Source organism: Podarcis filfolensis, assembly GCF_964270895.1.
Source record: "Podarcis filfolensis genome assembly, chromosome: 5".
Classification (NCBI taxonomy): Eukaryota; Metazoa; Chordata; class Lepidosauria; order Squamata; family Lacertidae; genus Podarcis; species Podarcis filfolensis.
Window position 1 is genome coordinate 28,588,662 of NC_139608.1, and position 21,122 is coordinate 28,609,783.

The 21,122-nt window shown below is 42.2% G+C and overlaps 1 protein-coding gene across 7 annotated transcripts in view; it reads left to right on the plus strand.

Annotated features, from left to right (window-relative positions):
• COL4A4 (collagen type IV alpha 4 chain) overlaps window positions 1-21,122 on the plus strand; it is a 70,665-nt gene that overhangs the window by 21,406 nt on the left and 28,137 nt on the right. For 5 of the 7 annotated variants that reach the window (XR_014548064.1, XM_083613676.1, XM_083613671.1 and 2 more), the window contains 17 exons: window positions 44-112; window positions 1,054-1,089; window positions 2,080-2,142; window positions 3,276-3,311; window positions 3,530-3,571; window positions 6,108-6,188; window positions 7,076-7,129; window positions 8,523-8,582; window positions 12,702-12,746; window positions 13,153-13,206; window positions 13,410-13,479; window positions 13,581-13,685; window positions 16,058-16,222; window positions 18,596-18,692; window positions 18,851-19,010; window positions 19,856-19,928; window positions 20,861-20,967. Coding sequence is in view for 6 of the 7 variants with exons in the window: in XM_083613676.1 (XP_083469802.1) it covers window positions 44-112; window positions 1,054-1,089; window positions 2,080-2,142; window positions 3,276-3,311; window positions 3,530-3,571; window positions 6,108-6,188; window positions 7,076-7,129; window positions 8,523-8,582; window positions 12,702-12,746; window positions 13,153-13,206; window positions 13,410-13,479; window positions 13,581-13,685; window positions 16,058-16,222; window positions 18,596-18,692; window positions 18,851-19,010; window positions 19,856-19,928; window positions 20,861-20,967 (1,317 nt within the window). In the remaining variant the exon portion in view is untranslated. Of the gene's footprint in view, window positions 1-43; window positions 113-1,053; window positions 1,090-2,079; window positions 2,143-3,275; window positions 3,312-3,529; window positions 3,572-6,107; window positions 6,189-7,075; window positions 7,130-8,522; window positions 8,583-12,701; window positions 12,747-13,152; window positions 13,207-13,409; window positions 13,480-13,580; window positions 13,686-16,057; window positions 16,223-18,595; window positions 18,693-18,846; window positions 19,011-19,855; window positions 19,929-20,860; window positions 20,968-21,122 lie in introns of all 7 variants that reach the window. The other 2 variants (XM_083613674.1, XM_083613672.1) reach the window with 1 other exon arrangement.

Sequence of the window (21,122 nt, forward strand, 5' to 3'; positions counted from 1 at the left end):
CTGTAATTCATTTGGTTTTTGTTTTTTTAAACTGTTTTTATAGGGTATTCCTGGTCAAAAGGGAGAAAAAGGAAATTCCATGTATGTTTCTCAGTTCATTAAAGGGCCTCCAGTAAGTGCAATGAGATATTATTTGGACAAAGTCTTACTGAAATTCTTTTAGAAAAGTACTTACATGCCATATGATTTGCACATTAAAATTTTCATTGGCATGGATATAAAATTCACAGGGGACATCCAGTGGTGTAATCCTGCTTGTGCAATGGAACTCCTCCCTCACCTTATAGCCCAATGTCCTCCCCAAACATCTGGATGGTTGGAGGACTTCCTGGAGCAGATTGTGGGTTGAAGGGAGGAGGGGAAGGGGATGTCATGCTGCATCTATCAGCACAACACTGGGTATCACTCCGTGTAATTATAAAAGTTCAGAAATTTTGAAAGTAGATAATGCACATAATACAGGTGAATGCTATAATAGAGAAGGAACTATATCCAGGTTGTCTGGGGAACAATGTCTGCATATTCCAGACACTTCTAGCAAGAATGCATTACATAATTATGGAATTTATTATGGGTTTAAAAATGATGAAAATATACACAATCAGAGGCCTTTCGGTTGCCTCACTGAAGGATTGTTCATCGAAACGTGTAATAGACAAAGATAAGTCCTGCTTTGCCATTTTCTTTTCTGAAACATGTTTTCCCTGTTTACTTATGTGGTTTGTTTTAGGGTGAAATTCCATGTATGCCAATTTGAAAGTGAGGCCCACAGAAATAAGTACAACTTAACTTTTGACTGAACATATATGGGACTGGATATTCAAACTTGTTTTAATACATGTATTAACATGTATTTATTTAGCAAAATGATTTGTTGTGCATAGTCCATTTATTGTCTACTCCCTGGATAAGTGATATCTTAATGTTCACTATCTTATCTTAGATTGTCTGCATTGCTTCCTTTTTATATTGTACTGTAATTCATGATGCTATGGTAATGTGAATAGCTACTACAAAGAGGTGTGTGATCTAACAAAGTGGTTATGGTTACAGGGAGAAAGAGGGGATCCCGGATCCCGTGGCATGCCTGTAAGTCCCTTCATTAATTTGTTTATGTTTGATTTGGAGCAATACAGTCCATATCATTGAAATTTTACTGCTATACATTGTGGGTAGCTATGAAATCCTTTCCGTCTGCCTTGAAGTCAGTAGCTGCTCTCTGCAGTTGCATTAACATATATAGCAACTCAGAACAAAGATCACTGCCGTTGTGTGTCTGTACCACTGACAGACGCCTTCAGCAGTGTCTAGTGGTGGCATATAGACTCATAGAGTTGGAATGGACCACCAGGGTCATCTTATTTCCAACCCCCTGCAGTGCAGGAATCTTTTGCCCAACGTGAGATTAAGAGTATCATGCTCTATCATCCGAGCAATCCTTGTGTGATGATCTGCTCTACATGTTCCAGTTGCCATGTAGAACAGTTATTCTGTGAGGAACTACTTCCAACAGCATCCATACATGAATTGTAACATAAGCCACCCCTGACACAGTGGACTTGACAAGAAGTTGAGAAATCTTGATAACAATAAACAAGTGTGGAGCTGCAACACAATGTTGCTGTGTATTTCCAGCTCAATATGCCCGCTGTGTGGGTTGAGAGCCTATGATAATTAAGGCCCCTTCTATTTTTAAGATTAATTAAAACTGTTTTTCATTCTTTTGCATCCACCTCAAGATGGATCTGTTGCTTCCGTTGCCTTCATAGCCTTAGACTTATCATTCCTGGTTTATTTTTTGATTTATCTGCATTAATGCATAGTTAGCTTGTACACAGTGTAACCCATGAATCCTTGTAGATCATTACTCTTAATGAAAATCAAGTAGCTGGCTGGTGATGGTGTTTGACTGGAATATTGCCTACGGGCAGTGGGCCAAGTTCAAATGGTGAAGGCTGTTAGTAGCTGGATGAGAATACTGAAGCTGCTACACGAAACATCAAACAACATTTTCTTTTGATGGAAAACAGAATGCTGCTGTTACGGTTTAAAAAAGAACATTGTGTCATCTCTTCCCAGGGTCCCAGAGGAGAAAGGGGGCCCAGAGGTCCACCTGGATTTCCAGGTCAACCAGGCATACAGGTACAATGCTGACATTTTTATTTCACCCCTTCACTGTAAGTGTGCTAGGATGGGTTAGCCTTCTGTCTGTTTATCTATTAGTTCATCACCAATGTGAATTTTGCGTATTATACACAAAATTCATGCATTATACACAGATATAAATGGGAAATTGTATTGTTAGTCTGCTCAAGTTCATACACATTCATGAATTCACATTTGCAGATAGGTAATGCTCTTTATCTAATTTCTTCAACTGAAAAATACTCTTAACGCCAAACTTGTGAACACTGAGCAACAAAAGTGACCAGCAACTTAACTAAAGATTCACCATGGTGCTATATAAGAAAAATAGGGGTAAGCAATCACTTTCCCCCTATAAGAGAATGTATGCACCAGCTGATTAGGGCATGGCTTGTGCAGTCTACTCATGATGGATACGATCTTAAATGGATAATTATTAGCTCTCTGTTTTCCAAGTTAGCAGCGCAAATAGTAATTCAAAAAGATGTTTTGCGGGTGCCTTCATCCCAGCCACTGTCCCATCATTTTGTACCTACTTTACAGACATGCTAATCCATTAAAAACATAAATCCAACTATTAAAAAAAACCCTTTACTAATTCACCAATCCCAGATGTCTCGTTGCTAGTCTTTCACCCCAACTTGAACAAACTCCAGCTGTTTCACAGTCTCTGCTAGTTTTTCACCCCAACTTGAACAAACTCCAGCTGTTTCACAGTTTTGGAGATGTCACAAGTTTTCTCCCTCACACCACTCTCCACCAAAGGGTGAGGAGGAAATGAAAGAAAAACCTCCCCCACCACAAGCTCACAGAAAAGTTCACTGGTCACAGTAGGCTGTAGGGTTATATGTACAGAAACTCTACAAAGCTTTGTGTGGCAGTGAAAATGTTTGGTGGAAAATGTTAAAAAGAACAGAAGACAGTAGGTAAATATGTGGGATCTGTGGCCTTCCATCACAGCTGATAATTGCCCATGCTGGCTTGGGCTGATGGGAGTTGAAATCCAGCAACATCTAGATGGGCCACAGGTTCCCCATCCCTGCCCCTATGGTATTGCTGTTGTATATATTTCTCAGGTTGAATTCCTGTACTTGTACATAACTACTCACTTCCTGTTCCTCCTCCCAAAGGGTACTACAGGTCTTCCTGGTTTGCCAGGTGAGCAGGTAAGAGGCTTTTTTTTCTCCCATGTTAAAGTTTATACAGCATTTATCACACTGGTATTTTCTTTTGTTTCACTCTGTTATAGGTTTTTATAAAGAAACTTGCTTTAAGTTCCAAACTTTAGCCACCCATTCTAATGATAAACTGGCATTGATTTCTGCATCTTTTAAAAAGTCTCTCTCTCCCCCCCCCTTCTGTTTAAAAATTAACAATTCATTAGGGAAATCCAGGAATTGGCGTGGAAGGACAGAAAGGGGAGCCGGTAAGCAAATAAGCTGTCTCTGGGAATAGCTGCCTGAAAAGTGTAATCATAGTAAGAGATAGCTGAAGAAAGTGAATAGGCTTCACGTTCATGGGTTTATTAAGTTTCCTGTAAAGGAAAAAAAAAGATCTTTTGTGGTTTCATACATAATTTGAGTTCTGGGAATTTCTAGAGCAGCCTTCACCAATCCTTCAGATGCTTTTGATTGCAATTCCCATCAGCCCTAAGTGGATAAAATAACACTATCAGCTGTATACTCTCATATGTGAAGAAGCATACAGTGGTTTGCGAACTTTGTTCAGAAGCTGAATGGGTTCCATTTTGAGTGCCACCCTTTCGTTTTGAGTGTTATGCTAAGGTCTGTCTGTTTTTGCTATTTATTTTATGTTTTTGTGACTGTGTGGAACCCAGTTCAGCTACTGATTGATTGATTGATTGATTGTGTGACTGCAGTACATTGTTTATTGGTTTCATTTTATGGATCAATGGTCTTGTTAGATAGTAAAATTCATGTTAAATTGCTGTTTTAGGGATTGCTTTTAAAAGTCTGGAACAGATTAATCCATTTTGCATTACTTTCTATGGAAAAGTGCACCTTGGTTTTGGAACATTTTGGTTTTGGAACAGACTTCCAGAACAGATTACCGTATTTTTCGCTCTATAACACGCACCTGACCATAACACGCACGTAGTTTTTAGAGGAAGAAAACAAGAAAAAAATATTCTAAACAAAACAGTGGATGTATGATTTTTGTGGTTCATGCTGTGGCCACAGACGTGATCTGACGGTGAGTTTGGGGTAGCCCAATGCAAAAATCCTGAGGATCCATGTGGATCCATGCTTTGTAACCACGTTTTTGCGCCATTGCAGCCCCATGAAACAGTGGGTGCGTGTGTGTTTTTTGGTGCAGGCTGTAGCCATGGATATGCTATGTGATCTGATGGTGAACTTGGGGTGACCCAGTGCAAAAATCCTGAGGATCCATCTGGATCCGTGCTTTGTAACCACACTTTAAGTGGGGAGGGAAGGAAAAGCATTCAAGGGACAAGGAGCACGTGTGGGATGTGTGGAGAAGGATGCTGCTAATAATGCAGAAGAGGGGTTTAAGGGAAGAAGGAACACGCGTGGGGTGTGTGGAGAAGGATGCTGCTAATGATGCAGAAGAGGGGTTTAAGGGGAGAAGGAACACGCGTGGGGTGTGTGGAGAAGGATGCGGCTAATAATGCAGGCGAGGGGTCTAAGGGGAGAAGGAACACGAGTGGGGTGTGTAGAGAACGATGCTGCTAATAATGCAGGAGAGGGGTTTAAGGGGAGAAGGAACACGCGTGGGGTGTGTAGAGAAGGATGCGGCTAATAATGCAGGCAAGGGGTCTAAGGGGAGAAGGAACACGAATGGGGTGTGTAGAGAACGATGCTGCTAATAATGCAGGAGAGGGGTTTAAGGGGAGAAGGAACACGCATGGGGTGTGTAGAGAAGGATGCTGCTAATGATGCAGAAGAGGGGTTTAAGGGGAGAAGGAACACGCGTGGGGTGGGTGGAGAAGGATGCTGCTAATGATGCAGAAGAGGGGTTTAAGGGGAGAAGGAACACGCGTGGGGTGGGTGGAGAAGGATGCTGCTAATGATGCAGGAGAGGGGTTTAAGGGGAGAAAGAGCTCGAGTGGGGTGTGTGGAAAAGGAGCTTTTCGGCGAGCTGAGCGGGGAGGGGGGAGGGAAAGAGCACTGTTGCTTTAAAGGAGCCAACCAGACAGCAGCCACTTACAGCAGTGTAAGCAGCTCCTTTTCTCTCCCGCTTTGCTCCTTCTCTCCCTCTTTGCTGCTTTACGCAGCTAATGGCGAATCCCCTGCAACCCAAGTCCTGCTCAGCAGATCAGCTGAGACGCTGGGAGAATCGTAATTTCCCCCTCTCCCTCATCCCGTGCCCTCCTGTCCCCAGCAGCCTTTTTAAAAAGTTTTTTTACTGGTTTTCACTGCGCTCGTGGCTCAGAGCCCTCCTGTGCCCTGCCGTCCCTCTGCAGCCTCATTGCTCCGTTTAGAGAGCACACGGGCCTTTGCTAGCTGAGGCTGCAGCAGCTGTTGCTGGCTACGGGGCGCTTTTTCCAGCTCACTATGGCTCCCGTCTGTCCCTCCTCGCGTGTAAGCGGCTGCTGCCTGCTTTGCTGCCATGGCTCTCCTTCCCTCTCTCCTCCTTGGCTCCCCCCTCCTCCTGGCTGTAAAGCAAGCAAAGCTAGAGCCGTGCAAAGCCCTGCAAGTGGCTCCCGCTTTGCTTGACTGACGGCAGCCATGGCTCCGGTCAAGTGCATTCGCTCTGTAACACGCACAGGCATTTCCCCTTACTTTCTAGGAGCAAAAAAGTGCGTGTTTTGGAGCGAAAATTACGGTAAGTTTGAGAACCAAGGTACCACTGTAGATAGAGCAGTGTCATGAAACTCAGTTAACACAGATCAGTGCTAGGCTGTTCAAATATAGAATGAGCCCTCTGCAACTAACTCCACAATGTTATTCACCCTGCTTACTATTTCAATGCATTTTTAGGGTGATGTTGGACCTCCTGGATCTGCAGGGCAGCCTTTATTAGTTGGACCTCCTGATTCTCAACTGTTAAAGGGAGAAAAGGTATGCAAATTATACAGTGCTTTTGCAATTGTTATGTATCCATTTCTTCTTATAAAGTACCCAGGAAATTTCAGTGAAATCTATTTTTTATGCTTAGGGTCACAGCTTAAAACCCTAATCCTAGAGGTGGATACATTTGTGTTAGACTATAGAAAGGCAAGCACCACAGCAGTATCCTGAGCAAAAGAAGTACAGTGGTATCTCTGCCGCTCCTGGTTGTGAACTTTGCTCCAGGATGTGAGCAGAAATCGTGCGCCAGAGGCGCACACACAGCAGGAGGCGCCATTAGCAAAAGTGCGCCTTATGTTACGAGTGGTTTCCAGTTATGAACAGACCTCCGGAACGGATTCTGTTCGTAACCAGAGGTACCACTGTAAAGCAAATTTGTCCTGGTATGCTGCATATCACTTGGCCACACTGCAATGGTGTTCATATACTATGCCCACTTTTATCAAGGCTGTTGCTAGCATCATGCTAATTTGCAATTGTAAAAAAAGCCTGTATGAATTATGGGGCTTCCTTGGCTGATTTAACTCATAGTTAATGAAGTTGCGGAAAGAAGCGGTGTGATCAAGTGGTCCTCCAAGATGTTTCTGAACACTGGCTGTGCAGAACTGGGGCTGATGGGAGCTGGGAGTCCAGCAACATCTGGAGGACCACAGGTTCCCGACCCCTGAGCCACAATAAGCAAATTTAATAAATAATATGTGTTGTGGAAGGGGAATTATTGGGTTGTCTGTTTTTGTTTTTATTATGAATTTTGTGGTTTTTATATTGTGGTTTTATGTTGTGAACCACCCTGAGATCTAGGGGTATAGGGAGGTATACAAATTTAATAAATCATCATAATAAGCAACGTATTTTAAATTAAATGTTTTAATACTCAGGGTGTAAAAGGAATGCCTGGAACTATGGGTGCCAAAGGACTGCCTGGCCGCAAAGTAAGTGACATTACTTTTTTAAATTCATGAACTGATTTCATAGATATTTTATCCCAGAACTTACTAAAAATGCTTGGAAGTGTTTGGGTTTTTTTTCCAAGCTAGCAGTGGATTTCCTCTTTATCAGTTTATTGGAACATATTATAACAAGCCAGATCATTGGTCCACCCTAGCTCAGTATTGTATGCACCAGGTGTGGGAAACCTTTGCTCTTCCCAATGTTGCTGAACTACAAATTTCATCATTGCAAGCAAGCATGGCCAAGGAATGGTGGGAATTGCATTTCAGCAACATCTGGAGAGCCAAAGGTTCCTGATACCTGGTGTACACTGACAGGCAATAGCTCTCCATGGTTTCAGGCAGGGGAGACTTCCTAGCCCTAGGACTTCCTTTATGCAAAGCAGTTTTTCTACCACTGCACTATGGTATTTCCTGCAGGCCTTTTTCCTGAGCTGGAATGCAGCAACTGACTGCAGGGCCAAACTAGACAAAACACCACTCATGCAATTTCTGATGAATGGCATCTTGTCCAGTTTTGTCCTCCGTCCCTGTCATTCCCAGGCTGTGAAGCTATTGCTGGTTGAACTCTGGATGAGCTGTTCTTTGCACCACTATCTTCACTGGATGTTTATTTGCAGGCCCAGTGGAGCCATGGGCAGGGAGGGCACCATGTAGAACATTAATTGCAATAAGACACAGGACAGCAGCATTGGGGTTTAAACATATCACAGCTTTATTGAGAACAGAGGTCAGTCTGTTTTGGCATCGGTATTGGTTGTGTATCCTGAAATCAACCAGCCCAACATCTGATTGATGATTGGCAGGTTTTACCAAGTTTAAGGGTTGCACTATGATGTGTATCATATCCAGGTAACCTGTAGGTTCACAATTTGAGGTGCTATGGCCCATCAATCCCTGAGCTGGGCATCTGGACAAGAAGCACCTCCCCGAGGCTCCTGTTAAGGGGCTACCCTGAGACCGTGGAGTGGTCACTGCTTGCTTAGATTAAGGATCCAACCCAATGCCTTATAATCCAGTAAGTTGTGACAATTGCTATAAGATGGGCAAAAGCTTCAGATAAGCCCAGTTAGCCTGAAGGGCAAATTTGTCCCTTGCCCTGAATACAGCAACTGAAGAACTTCCAAAAAAGAGGTGTCGGAACTCACCATGAACACCTTCCTTGCTCTCTTATAATGGCAATGGCGTCCACCTGAGAGGTGCTAGAACTGAGTTCTGGTGAGTTCCTGCTGGAAAAAAGCCCTGCATAGCATGGTCCACACACACCCCCAGTCCCAGATCTATATAGGTGAACCCCAAACAAGTGAACTGTGTAATAGAATTTGTGTTTCTTATTTGAAGTAATTTGACTGTTTTTTGTTTTGCATAAAAACAGGGTTCACTTGGAATTGGAGAGAAGGGTGAAAGGGGAATTCCTGGCTTTCCTGGATTGCGGGTGAGGAAGTTTCAGAATAAGCCAATATAGTTACCGTTTATACATGGCTTTTAAGTAGTGGTTGCCAGTGTGATGCCTTCCAGAGGTTTACTGGACAGAAGCTCCCATGAGCTCCAACTAGCATAGACAATGGTTGGGGATAATTGAAACTGTAATTCATCAACACCCAGAGGGGCACCATGTTGGCTATTCCTGGCTTATAAATACTAGAAAGGCAATTTAACTATACAAGAACTTTCATACTACCAATGCAATATTTAATTTTTATTATTATAGTCTGTATCAGTTTTGAGGAGCTTCTGTTGAAGCTTTTGTTGCTTTTAAAGAATTGTTATTGCACAGACTTCTGGGTTAGCGCCATCGGCAATGGCGGAATTCCTCTGACTCAGAGGAACCCGCTCCGTGAAAATCAGATCTTGCCGCCGTGGCGAAGGCGGAGACCCCTTAAAAATCCCAGGCGGAGGAAGCCTGGGAACGTGGGATTCGGCTGACACCAGGAGCGCCTCCCCTACTCGCAGGGAAACCCCTTTTTCGGGGATCCGAAGCGACGTGGGGTGAGCAGCGCTGTGTCTTGAATCGACCGCTATTCTTACGGAGTGAAGCCGCACAGCCGTTGCCGGAGAGCGCTGACTTTTTCCTGTGGACAATTGGACTCTAAACAAGTACCCGTGAGTAGAACGGAAAATTGGATTAAGAAACACTTTAATTTGGTATTGAAGCGGGAAGGTCTAAACAGGAAGTCCGCCTTCCGCTTTTTGTATATAGACTGAAGCAAAAATTGTGCAAGCCAAAGTCTGGAGAGTTGTATATAAAGACCTAAATTTCCTTCATTTTTAACCATCAAAACCCCTCTTGGAAGCAGGGGAAAAGAGGGGGAATTTTTGATTGTTTAAGCCTACGGAGAGAGAGTAAAGAAAGATAAATTTCCACCGTCTCAAACCTGGGAACGGGGTGTCAGAGACAGAAGCTTTTGGGGAAGCCCATCAACTGTGAATGGAATATTTTTTGACAGATAGTTAAAGAAGAGAAACAAATTGATTCCAAAGTTACCTTTTGCACTTAAAAGAAATAAAATTTGAAAAATGAAAGTAACTTTCTTTTGTTGGACTTGCCTTTAAAAGATGGATACAAATGGAAATTGTTCCCTCTAGAGGGAGCTTGTTAAATTGTTGCTGGAGTCGATCTGGGGATTTCACAGCTGTGGAGATTAGGATCGTGAGACCAGACTCTGACCTTGAGCAAAAATGGATATAGAAGAAGTTTTGGTGCTTGCTTTTTGCAAGACAAACGCTTTGCTGGAGCAGATGCATGAGAAGATGAATCTGATGACTGTTGCAGTTCAAAATTTTGGACAAACAGTGAATACTTATATAGAAACCACTCAGGACCCAACCCAGGAACCTGTTTTGACAGGGCAAGTGCAAATGCAGAAGACAATGGAGGAGGTTGCTGCTGAACCTCAAGTAACACAGATGGATAGAACCGAGGCACTGCAGGAGCATAAGCCGCTGTTTTTGAAGATTGAACTTGGAGTGGGCCAGGGGGGTCTGGAGTTGTGGGAATCCTTAATTTTGGAGGGACTTTGAAACATGCATTTAAATATTTTCTGGACTACCCGGTTGACTGTGGGGAATGGGACTGTGGGGAAAGGGCTGATCTGTTGAGGGGAGATGGAGATATTTTTGGGTTGGAGTTTCCCCGAGACCTACTCCTCAATGAGAAAGGAAAGAAATTAAGAAAGAGCCTGACAAAAGACAAGGCAAAGTGCTGGTATAAACAAGAAGAAGAACTGCAGAAGGGACATGGAAAAGACTTAAGAGCCTCGGACATAAGGTTACCAGGTTGATGGACTAGATGGAAAGGACAGTAAGGCCTGACATAACCCGAGACCAGGAAGAAGGGATGTTGGATGAAGATTGGAAGAAAGCTTTAAAAATTTATTTTGGGAATTAGGGTAAAATTTATTTTGGGAATTAGGAAAAATGGTGGAATGAAATTATTTGGCTTTAGTAGAAATGATATTAGGAGATATGTATAAATAAGTATTAAGTTCTAGGATTTAAGGTATTTTATCGTAAGATAAGGTTAAAATAAATTAAGGTAAATTGAATGACAGAATATTTTGAAAGATGAAAAGGATTTGCTGAGTTAATTGATAGGTTAGACTGTTAAGATAAATTATCCAATAAAAATTGAGAAAGATGGAAAGAATTTGCTGAAACAAATAATTAAATTAGAATACAAAAAGGGAGGTGTGAGGAGGTTGATGAAACAAGTAAATGAAAGACAAAGAGATGGAATATTGGATGTGTGTTTTACTTTTTCTTTTTTATTGTTATTGCTGTATTTTTCTTTCTATTTTTACTTTTTTTCTATTTTTATATATTGTAAGGTATATGTTGTTAATTATTATTTTTTTTGCTGTTTGGTTTCTGTTTCTCTTTTTTGTAATCTCTAAATTCTTAATAAATATCATTTTAAAAAAATAAAAAATAAAGAATTGTTATTGCAAACCTACTGTAGGAATGCCAGCTGATCTATGCATATCTAGTGGGACTCTTTTCATTGAGCAAGATGGCCCTGATGTTTAAATCAAACCATTAAACATTGTTTGCTATTTGGAGTCTGTGTGTGTGTGCGCGTTGTTCAAGAAGCACACATTTGAACTTCGCTAGGCACATGGAACTAGACTGTGGCTTATGTCTGATTTTGACAAACTAAGACCACATATCCTGGAGTAATTAAATCTGAATATATAAAGGAGACTCTGAACCTCAAAGTCATTTTGTTTGTATTATATTATTAACTGCAGCCTTTTATTAATGGGAGTTTGGCTTTTTGATCTTAGTCTCAAGAGGTTTTGTCACAGGGCTGCACAAGATACAACATTTCAGTATATAGCTCAGGATTGTGGGGGTGCTTTCGGAGTACTGTCTTTCGTTTTGAATGATTGAGTTTGGCATGTGAATGTTTAATTTCTGTTTTATTGTAAATGATCTAATGAAGTCTTTAACTGGATGCAGATTGTTCCATTTATCATTAACATGTTTTTCTGCCATTAGACATCTTGGGCAAGATCTATAAAAAGAAGATATTTGAAGTAAAAAAAAGTTTAATTTAGTTTCTCATATTGCTTCTAATTACAGCCCTATCTGGGCATCCCCTCCAGGTGATTACCATTAGCATGGTCTAGAACTGTAATCTTCCACAGTTCTAGATTCCTTGGAAGCCTCCAAAAGTAGAGGGAGCTCCCTGCTACAGAGGTTTCCCTTGCCAGTAGACAATAAAGGCTGTGATGGGGTCATGATCATAGGAGCCAACTCCTAGGGGCTGATGACCCTTCACCCCCCAATAAAAAAATTTATGCCCCCCCAAGTTGATGGGCATTGCCATTCAAATGGTGTGCATGCACCACATCATGTGATCAATTATGCAGGGTGGGGCTTACCTGGGCCTTCCCAATATTTTATTCAAGTTGGCATCACTGGTCATGATGGACTGGGTAGGGCCTATTAGCTCATCTCGCTCTGAACCTCACAGAGTGGTGTGTGTGTGTGTGTGTGTGTGTGTGTACGTGTACTAGAGAGAGAGAGAGAGGGAGAATGGCCAGATATGGCCTAGGCAACATTGCAAGGTATTTATACAATTAACTTTTGCTGAAGTAGGGCCAATATGTTGAGATACAGCATACTGAGTTCAATAGAATTTATTTCCAATGAGTTGGGTTCTGAGAACTGTTAGTGGAAGAAAACATGTGGAAATGAATTTTCCCATCAACTCTTCCCCACTGCAACCTCCCAAAATGTTGTGGGATGGAGAATGGGGGGATCACTATGGGAGGGGAGAATTGGCCCAAAGTTGGATAAAGGCGTCTTATGCAAATACAACAGGGATTTATAACTCTGGGGTAACCAACATGGGGCCCTCCAGCTGTTGTGGGCCACAACTCCCATCAGCCTCAGTCAAGGTGGCTAATGGTCAGGGATGATGGGAGTTGTAGTTCATAATATCTGGAGGGCACCACATTGGCTACCCTTGGTCTAACCCAATGTGTTCATCATAATCAGGGTGTTAAAAATACCTCATATTATAACTTTTTGTCTCTGTCCTTTTCCATAGGGGAGTCCAGGTTCTTATGGATCATCAGGAATTCCAGGAAGCAAGGTAGCATATATTTATAAATAAAACATAAACAATGTCTATAATTTACTAATAAAATAAACCTAATTATAGCGTCCATATCCATAGCACACACACCTTCCCTTATTTTGTAAGATAAATCAGCGCTGGTGTATTTTAAAAACATTTTTTAAATGTTTGGAATTTATTTTACCTGCTAAACCCCCACAATTTCAGACCTGTTTTTGAGAGTCTGCTTAATGGTGGTCGTTTGGCTCTGAGCTAGCAAACCTTGTCAACGAAACTTAACTTGAAGTGCATGAATTGTCACAGATTAACCAATTTGGGATAATGTCTTACACAGTTATCCCCATTAAGTCCCATTAATTACAGTGTAACCTATTTGCACGATAAGTGTTCTTAAGGGACAAACAAATATTGTTTATTTCAGGGTGAAACTGGAATGGCTGGATTTCCTGGAGAGGATGGGCTTCCAGGAATTAAGGTCAGGTCTCAAATGCAGAAGGTTCTTTATATATCTGTGTTTATACTGTATCAAGCTTACATGGAATTTATACCGTTCTGTAGCAGAGCAGAGGGGTTATTTTAATTCATTCCATTACCTTTCACTATCACAGTTAATTGTTTCCCTTGGGCTTCTATAGGTACAATGTTGTTACATTGCAATAAACCTGAAAATTCTTACAGGGGGACCCAGGAGACAGTGGGCTGCCAGGTCCACCAGGACCTCGAGGAATACCACGCCCTGGAATAAAAGGTTTACCTAATATTAAACAATTCAATGCACATTTAATACAATTCATGGTAACATACAATTATGTTAACAACAACACCACATTTTCCAATGATCTCCTACAGGTCTTCAAGGAGACCCTGGAGACCCTGGACCTCCTGGAAATGTGGGGGCAGATGGGTTGATGGGCCCTCCTGGTGCTTTTGGCAGGCAAGGGGAAGATGGAGCCAGTAAGAAACCTTTTTATGTTTAGGGTAAAAGAAAGTTCTATCACCAGCTTTCACTTCTTTCCATAAAGGTTATGCTGACACATCCCAGGATAAAAATCATCTGTAGCAGCCTTTTCATAGTTATGTCTGTGCATTTCTAAGCATTATAGTAAGAGTTTATACAGAATTTTTTGTGATTTTTTTTAGATGTAGTGAGTTGGCAGGTTTTAAGTAATCATATGAGCAGCAAATGTGTTAAAGCATCTTGATTGTTCAAGGTATTCGCTCAGGTTGAACATTTAGCCTTTATAAGGATTTCATTGCCTTAATAAGATTGTTGGAAAAAGGAGGGGTGGGCTAGGAATTGAACAAAGGTGTGGCAAATTGCTCTCCACTGTGCATCCTCAGGTTTGTGTAGTTATTCCAGGTGGTAATACCACCAAGTGGTCCATGTTAGACAACACCAGTGCTGCTCAGGAATTCTAAGAAACGAAAACATAATAAGATATTTAAATTGGTTTTCTTTTTTTTTTTTAGTTTCTTAATCATTCTAACACTGTTGGGTAAACTATAATATACAATCCTGCCAAAATTTGGTTAAAAACAGTTCCCTTTTGAAAGACCCAATCCTGGCACCCAATCTTAGACAAAAACCTGCTCCTTGATCTTAGGAGCCATCCTGCAAAAATCTGTGATGACGTCTTCAGAGGTGTCCTAATCAGTGCAATTTGGAATGGCCATTTTGATTCAAAACAGTTTCCAAATATAGACAAAAATCTCAATTTCAGGAACAATCATGCCAGATTTGGTGATGGCATCTTAAGAGGTGCCTGGATGCCAAGTAAACAAACAAACAACTTTCCAAAATATGTAGTGTAATTTATAATGCTGTATAGTAGATGTAGGTATGTTGATCAAAAGAATCACCTCAACAATTTGGAGCATGATCTTTCAAACAAAAGGCTTTCCTCAGTCCATTGGGGGGGCAGTGTTTAGAGGCCATCTTTAGACAGATTGAAGCTTCTGTTTTTCTCCACTTTTTCTAAATAAAACAGTTACTGAAAGGAGAACTCCATGTGACTGATGAATTGATAGAACTGTTAAAGATTATACTCTTCCACTACATTTATCTTTAAGCTGCCTACTGAATTTATAGTTTGCAGCTAGCTTTGAACATGGGGACATAAAGAATACGAACCTCTCTCTGCTTTTATGATAACTATGGATACAAACGCTACTAATAAGAGGACTTAACACTTTGTTCACATATGCTGAACCTGCCAATGCTTTAAGACCATCGGGCAATACTTTTATTTCGGTTCCTTTGCTTGCTGAAGTTAGGCAGGCAGTAAATGGGAAATGAGCCTTTTTTCCGTTCCCAGTGAAATCCTATGCAAATCCAGTCAAAAATACATTCCATTTTGTTCAGTGGGGCTTACTTCCAGGTAAGTGTTTGTAGGATTGCATCCGGCACACATTTACCTGGGAATTCACTGCTTTGAATTAAAGTTCAGTGGTAGAACATTTGTCTTTAATTCAGAAAGTCCCAGGTTCAATTCTTGGCGTTTCAAAGTACAGCTGACAGAGGCTTGCTAACTGAAACCCTGGTGAGTTGCATGCTGCCTCTGAATACTAGTTGCTAGAGAACATGAACAGCAGAGTGCAATTGCACTCATATTCTGCTTGTAGTCTTCCAGTAGAAATCTGATAGGCAGCTGTGGGAACAGAACCCAGGACTAGGTGGGCCTTTGGTTTCTTGTTAAATCAGTGGGACAAAACTGCCATGTCTTAACTTGAGGGCCATTGCTTTCAATGGGAACTTAAGGTCAACCCAGAATTCCTAGGACAAGAAATACTCCGAGATGCAATGCCAACCTATTGTTTCCAGAGCATGTTTTGTGCTGTTTTACAACTGTTAAGAAAAAGAAAAGAATGAAACGCCAAAACCTATGATTTGCAGCTCAGTTTTCTTGTGTGCTTTAGAACAAATAGTTTGAAGATAATTGCTACGGTTGCGGAAATCACTTGAACAGGAATTTAGAGATCAATTGAGCTTCCCTTTCAAGCCATGCCAGACTATCAGAAGGAAATATTAGTTTAAAACATAAGGAATCCATTATCCTGGATAACTGGGCCTTCAAATGTTGCTTGGCCACAACTCACATCAACCTTTGCCATTGACCACACTGGTTGGGGTTGATGCGAGTTGGAATCTAACAATATCTGGAGGCTCCACAGGTTTCCCATCCCTGTTCTAGAATATTCAGTGAGGTGTAGCTCAAATAATTTGAGTTTTAGAATGCCACACCCCAAATGCAGCTTCTCCCAAAGATGGCTTCTCTATGACTTTTACAAGACTCCATGACTTGTTCTTTTCTTCTCCTCCTCCATAGGTATCCCTGGTCCCAAAGGTATATTGGGCGTACAAGGGCCTCAGGGCTTTCGAGGTGACCCTGGTCTCCCTGCTATAGCTGACACGGCACTAGGAAGGCCTGGCTCTCCAGGGTTGCCGGGTTTTCCAGGAACACCAGGAAAGCAGGGCTTGCCTGGACCACCTGGTAAGATGAGCAAAATACTCTGAACATTGAACAAAAATATTTACACTTGAAGATTACACACACACACACACACACACACACTGGTACCTCGGTTTAAGAATGGCCCTGTTTACAAACGATTCGGTTCACGAGCTCCACAAAACCGGAAGTAATGTCCTGGTTTGCGAACTTTACCCCGGTCTAAGAATGGAATCCAAATGGTGGAAGGGCACGGCGGCGGGAGGCCTCATTAGGGAAAGCGCGCCTTGGTTTAAGAACCGTTTCGGTTTAAGAACGGACTTCCGGAACAGTTTGTAAGTTTGTAAACCGAGGTACCACTGTGTGTATATGTATATGTGTGTGTGTGTAATATTATTATTGACTATAATTCCACTCATTTCTTTATAGCAGGGGTGGACCAACTTTGACAGGTGGGCATGACAACCATTGCCAGTTATGTAATCCCTTGCACAGGGTTCCCAAGTCCCCAACAACCAGATGATTGTTCGGTGCTTGGAAACTGCAGTGCAAGAGGCATTGCCAGCCCTGTGGTTGGCACTTTGGGAAGCACTGATCATAGGGTTTGCAGAGCGTTCTTTCTCTTCCTCCCCATCATTTGAAGGGGAGAGGAGAGAGAAAAAACCTTGCATTTAAGTTCAGTTCTGCTCAGTCCTGGGAACAAACTTGTACAGAATTGAGCCTTGTTCTCCGTCCGATAATCAGCTTAGCATCACGAATGACAGGCATGTAATTGGCAGGGGATTGACAAGTGGGTGGGGTTTGGGAGAAATGGCCTTGTGGACCAAACTGGTTTCCTACCCCTAATATTCAGCAATAGTGATTTACCAAGCACTAATAACAGTAATCATTCCAGATATGGGCGAACCAGGCTTATTGCCTTCACTATTTGTCTTCAAAATCTGGCTTCCATTTATCCAAGGTGGAGTAATACCAGGAAAGCACAAACACCAGCAAGGAAGGAGGCTTATGAGGAGGGGCAGAGGCAATGGTAACAGTGCTGCACTCATCAGGATGGTGGTGTACAGGTGGCAGTGAGATCAGGGTTGTTTCAGGTTGGTAGTGGTAGCCCAGCTAATATGTGTGCACCTGCAAGGCCACTGCTGGGCCAGAACTCCCCCAAAGTCCCTCCCTCACACCATCTTGGTGACCACAGTGCTGCTGCCAGGAAGACTTTGCAGCCTCTGACTCCTACCCTCACGAGTCACCTCTGGAAGAAGCTTTAAGAGGAAGGCACATTACTGCTTTCCCCTTCCAGTATGGGCCTCCCCCCCTCCCATTGGTTGCACTGCAACAGAGCCTCAGCCGAGGAGAAAGCATCTGAGGGGAAGCTGAGGGAGAAAAGAGACAGGTGGAAAGAAGGGCTAAATACCCTCCTCCTTCTTGCTGCTTCTTTATTAGAAATAATAACCTCCTACTTTGAAGAAGTGAACTCTGAAGGTGGATTGTGGGAATAATATTTTTGTATGTTGCCCAGTGATCTATCAACTGCATATGGAATGTGTGTGTGAGGGGGGAATATGTCTAAAGGAATCTTTATTTACTCCACTCACTTCTGTATTGCAGAACTCTAGCTCTGCGTAGCAAGTTAGTTCTACAGTTTCAGCGGGTGGCACTGTGGGTTAAACCTAAGACTTGCCGATCAGAAGGTTGGCGGTTTGAATCCCCGCAACAGGGTGAGCTCCCATTGCTCGGTCCCTGCTCCTGCCAACCTAGCAGTTCAAAAGCACCTCAAAGTGCAAGTAGATAAAGTACCGCTCCAGCGGGAAAGTAAAAAGCGTTTCCGTGCGCTGCTCTGGTTCGCCAGAAGTGGCTTAGCCATGCTGGCCACATGACCCGGAAGCTGTATGCTGGCTCCCTCGGCCAATAAAGCGAGATGTGCGCCGCAACCCCAGAGTCGGCCACGACTGTACCTAATGGTGAGGGGTCCCTTTACCTTTACCTTTTTAGCTCTGCGTAGCAAGTTAGTTCTACAGTTTCAGCAACAATTGTTTGAAAACAGTAACATGATTATGTACTATATAATGTAGAATTGTGTGAGGAGGAGAATAATAATAATAATAATAAATATTATTATTATTATTATTATTATTATTATTATTATTATTATTATTATTATTATTATTATTTAGTGTTCCAAACTTCAGGAGAAATGGAGAAAAGGATGGATGGTTGAACATATATATCCTATTAAGTAGGAAGTGGGCATCACATTGGCAGTCAAACAGGCTTCTGCTGATGTAACCATCTGGTCCTGTAGCTGTCTAACATGTCAGCTCTAAGAACGAGGCCAGGCTGTTTATTTTTATTTTTTAAAGAACGGAGGCAAATATAACCAATTAAAGCAATAAAATATATCTTTTGTAAAATTTCAAGGTGTGGCTTGTACTGGGAGAGGGTCTCCTGGGCCACCAGGAGCTAAAGGCCAGAAGGGATCACCTGGAGAAAGAGGTGCAAAAGGAGAGAAAGGCAAGTACCTGCATCCCTCACAGAGCAAATGCCTCATCTCAATCAAAACATGTAATTTAACCATGACTGTCCTTGAGATAAAAACACAAGTCATAATCGCTTTGTGAACTTGCATTATTTGTCTGGTCCAAAGCCTTGCTTCCTTTGTGCCTATACAGGGAGTGCAAGTAGCTGCTTATGTGGTGCTGGTCCTTGTGGTGCACCTGGAATACGAGGTCCGCCAGGTGTCCCTGGAAGAAAAGGAGAAGTAGGGGTACCTGGAAAATATGGAAGAACAGGTGATCCAGGCTTACCTGGTGCAGTAGGGCCACCAGGTTCCCCCGTGAGTAACTTACAGGCAATATTTTATATTCTGGCATCCACAGAGCAGATTGATCTTTCCTTATGTTGTTCATTTCTTTCCTTATTTCTGAGGACTCGGCTTTTATTTTGTCACATTTTGATGCTAATGTTCAGGTGGATCACACAACGCATACTTAAACTGTGGTGATGACCATCAATGCAGATGGCTTTAAAGGGGGGTTCATGGAGGATAAGACCTTCAAGCACTACTAGTTGTGGTGCCTGTGTATAATAGCGGTCGCTGGGGGGGAAACAGCAACAGTGGGCTATTGTGCTCAGGTCCTGCTTGCAAGTTCTCCATAGGCAACTGGTGGTTGGTCAGTGTTGGAAACAGGATACTGGGCGAGATGGGTCTATACTCTGATCCAGCAGGATTCTTCTACTGTTCTTGTCAGTGTGCCATGAGAGCAAAACATTGGGAAAGATCTTGATGAAAGGCTCCTGTGGGAGCAGGATGGGGAAAGCTCATGGTGTAACCTGGACAGTGGCGGAGCGACATGTTCCAGCACCCAGAGCGGCGAACAGGCAGAGGTGTGGCTGGCAAGTATCCCGGGGGTGTGCGGTGAGTGGTGCACATCCCGGGGGGGTGGCTGCAATGGCACCCCCTGGGATGGCACCCAGGGTGGACCACTCCCCCCACCCCCACCTTCGTCCGCCAGTGCACCCAGATAACCTTTGTTGTCGGTTTAAAAAGCACAGATTGTGGGAGGAGAAAGAGAGCATCACACTCCCATGTTGCTCATCTAATAGATGTTTCCTTGCTGTCAGATCTCAGCTATTATTTCAATTGACTATAACTTTTTTTTTTATTTTAACACTTGTAAGGGAATACCAGGTCCATTTGGGTTGACTGGTGAAAAAGGTGATAAGGGTGACCCAGCTAGAATAAGAATAAAAGGTAACTATACAACGTACTAAACCCATGAGATGTTTTTTCTTTAAACTTGGGGACTGCTTCCAATGGTATATCCAAATTTTGTATTGCGTGGTGTTTGTGGTGCAGAAGCTTCGCACAAAAGAGCCAACGAATTGCCATGGGAGTAATAAATAGTAGCCATCTGTCTGAAGTTCTTTCTCCAAAGTTATAGTCTGTAAGTGCCATAATTAGAGTATGTCTTCCACTTCCTCATTTTTGTGATCTATCAAATGCAAGGAGCTTAGTGCAGTCTGTTCCTTATTCCATGTCCCTCCACTGATCAGCACTCTGCTTTTTATGTCATTGTAAAAAATGCACTACCTAGTTAAAGTGGTACCAACTGTCCTAAGATTCTTGTTTAAGTTTTGTCAAGCATCTCCATTAGCACCATCTTTCTGTTTTTCTGCTCATCCTAATTCACTATGAACCACTTTTCATTTGAAATGTTCACATTCATCCACTTATTCATCTTATTGCAAGATTTTTAGGGTTGTTCTTTAAAATAAAAAAGACTGAATTTGCACACATTCATCATAGACACCTCAGTAATTTCTTTGGCTAATGCATTCCACAGAAGAGAAGGAGAAGGTTTCTGACCTAATATAATTAATGGAGAAGCTACTTTTTTTCTCCTCTCTGATTCCTTCTGCATAAAATCCTGTATAAATACCAAAACTTAATCTTGGCATTCATTGTTTTAAGACAGAACTTTTAATATTCTGAACACTAATTAGTAAAAAAAGATGCATTTTATCCAAATGCAAAATAGTGTCCTGTAACTTTTTGTAAAGCTGCTTTCCTATTGGTTTGCCCAGTTTTCTAGCAGTTTGGGGGCATTTCCTAAAACATTCAGGCAGCATACATACATATATATATATATTGCATACTGACTGTAATATTTCCACAATTTAAAGGGATAAAAGGACAAAGAGGTCTTCAGGGGGAGCCTGGATTTCCTGGAAGAAATGGTATTGCTGGCAGGAATGGAGAACTAGGACTACCTGGTGAAAAGGGCTTTAAGGTATACCTGATTGTTTTGACAGTTGTTTTCCCCTTCATTGTAACAATGAGGAAGTAAACTAACCAGGAGTTGTCTCTCTGTGTGAAAGGGCTGAGAGTTCTGTGCACTTCTTATAATCAAAGCCAGCTCCTAAGCTCAGAACATGCTCAGTGGCA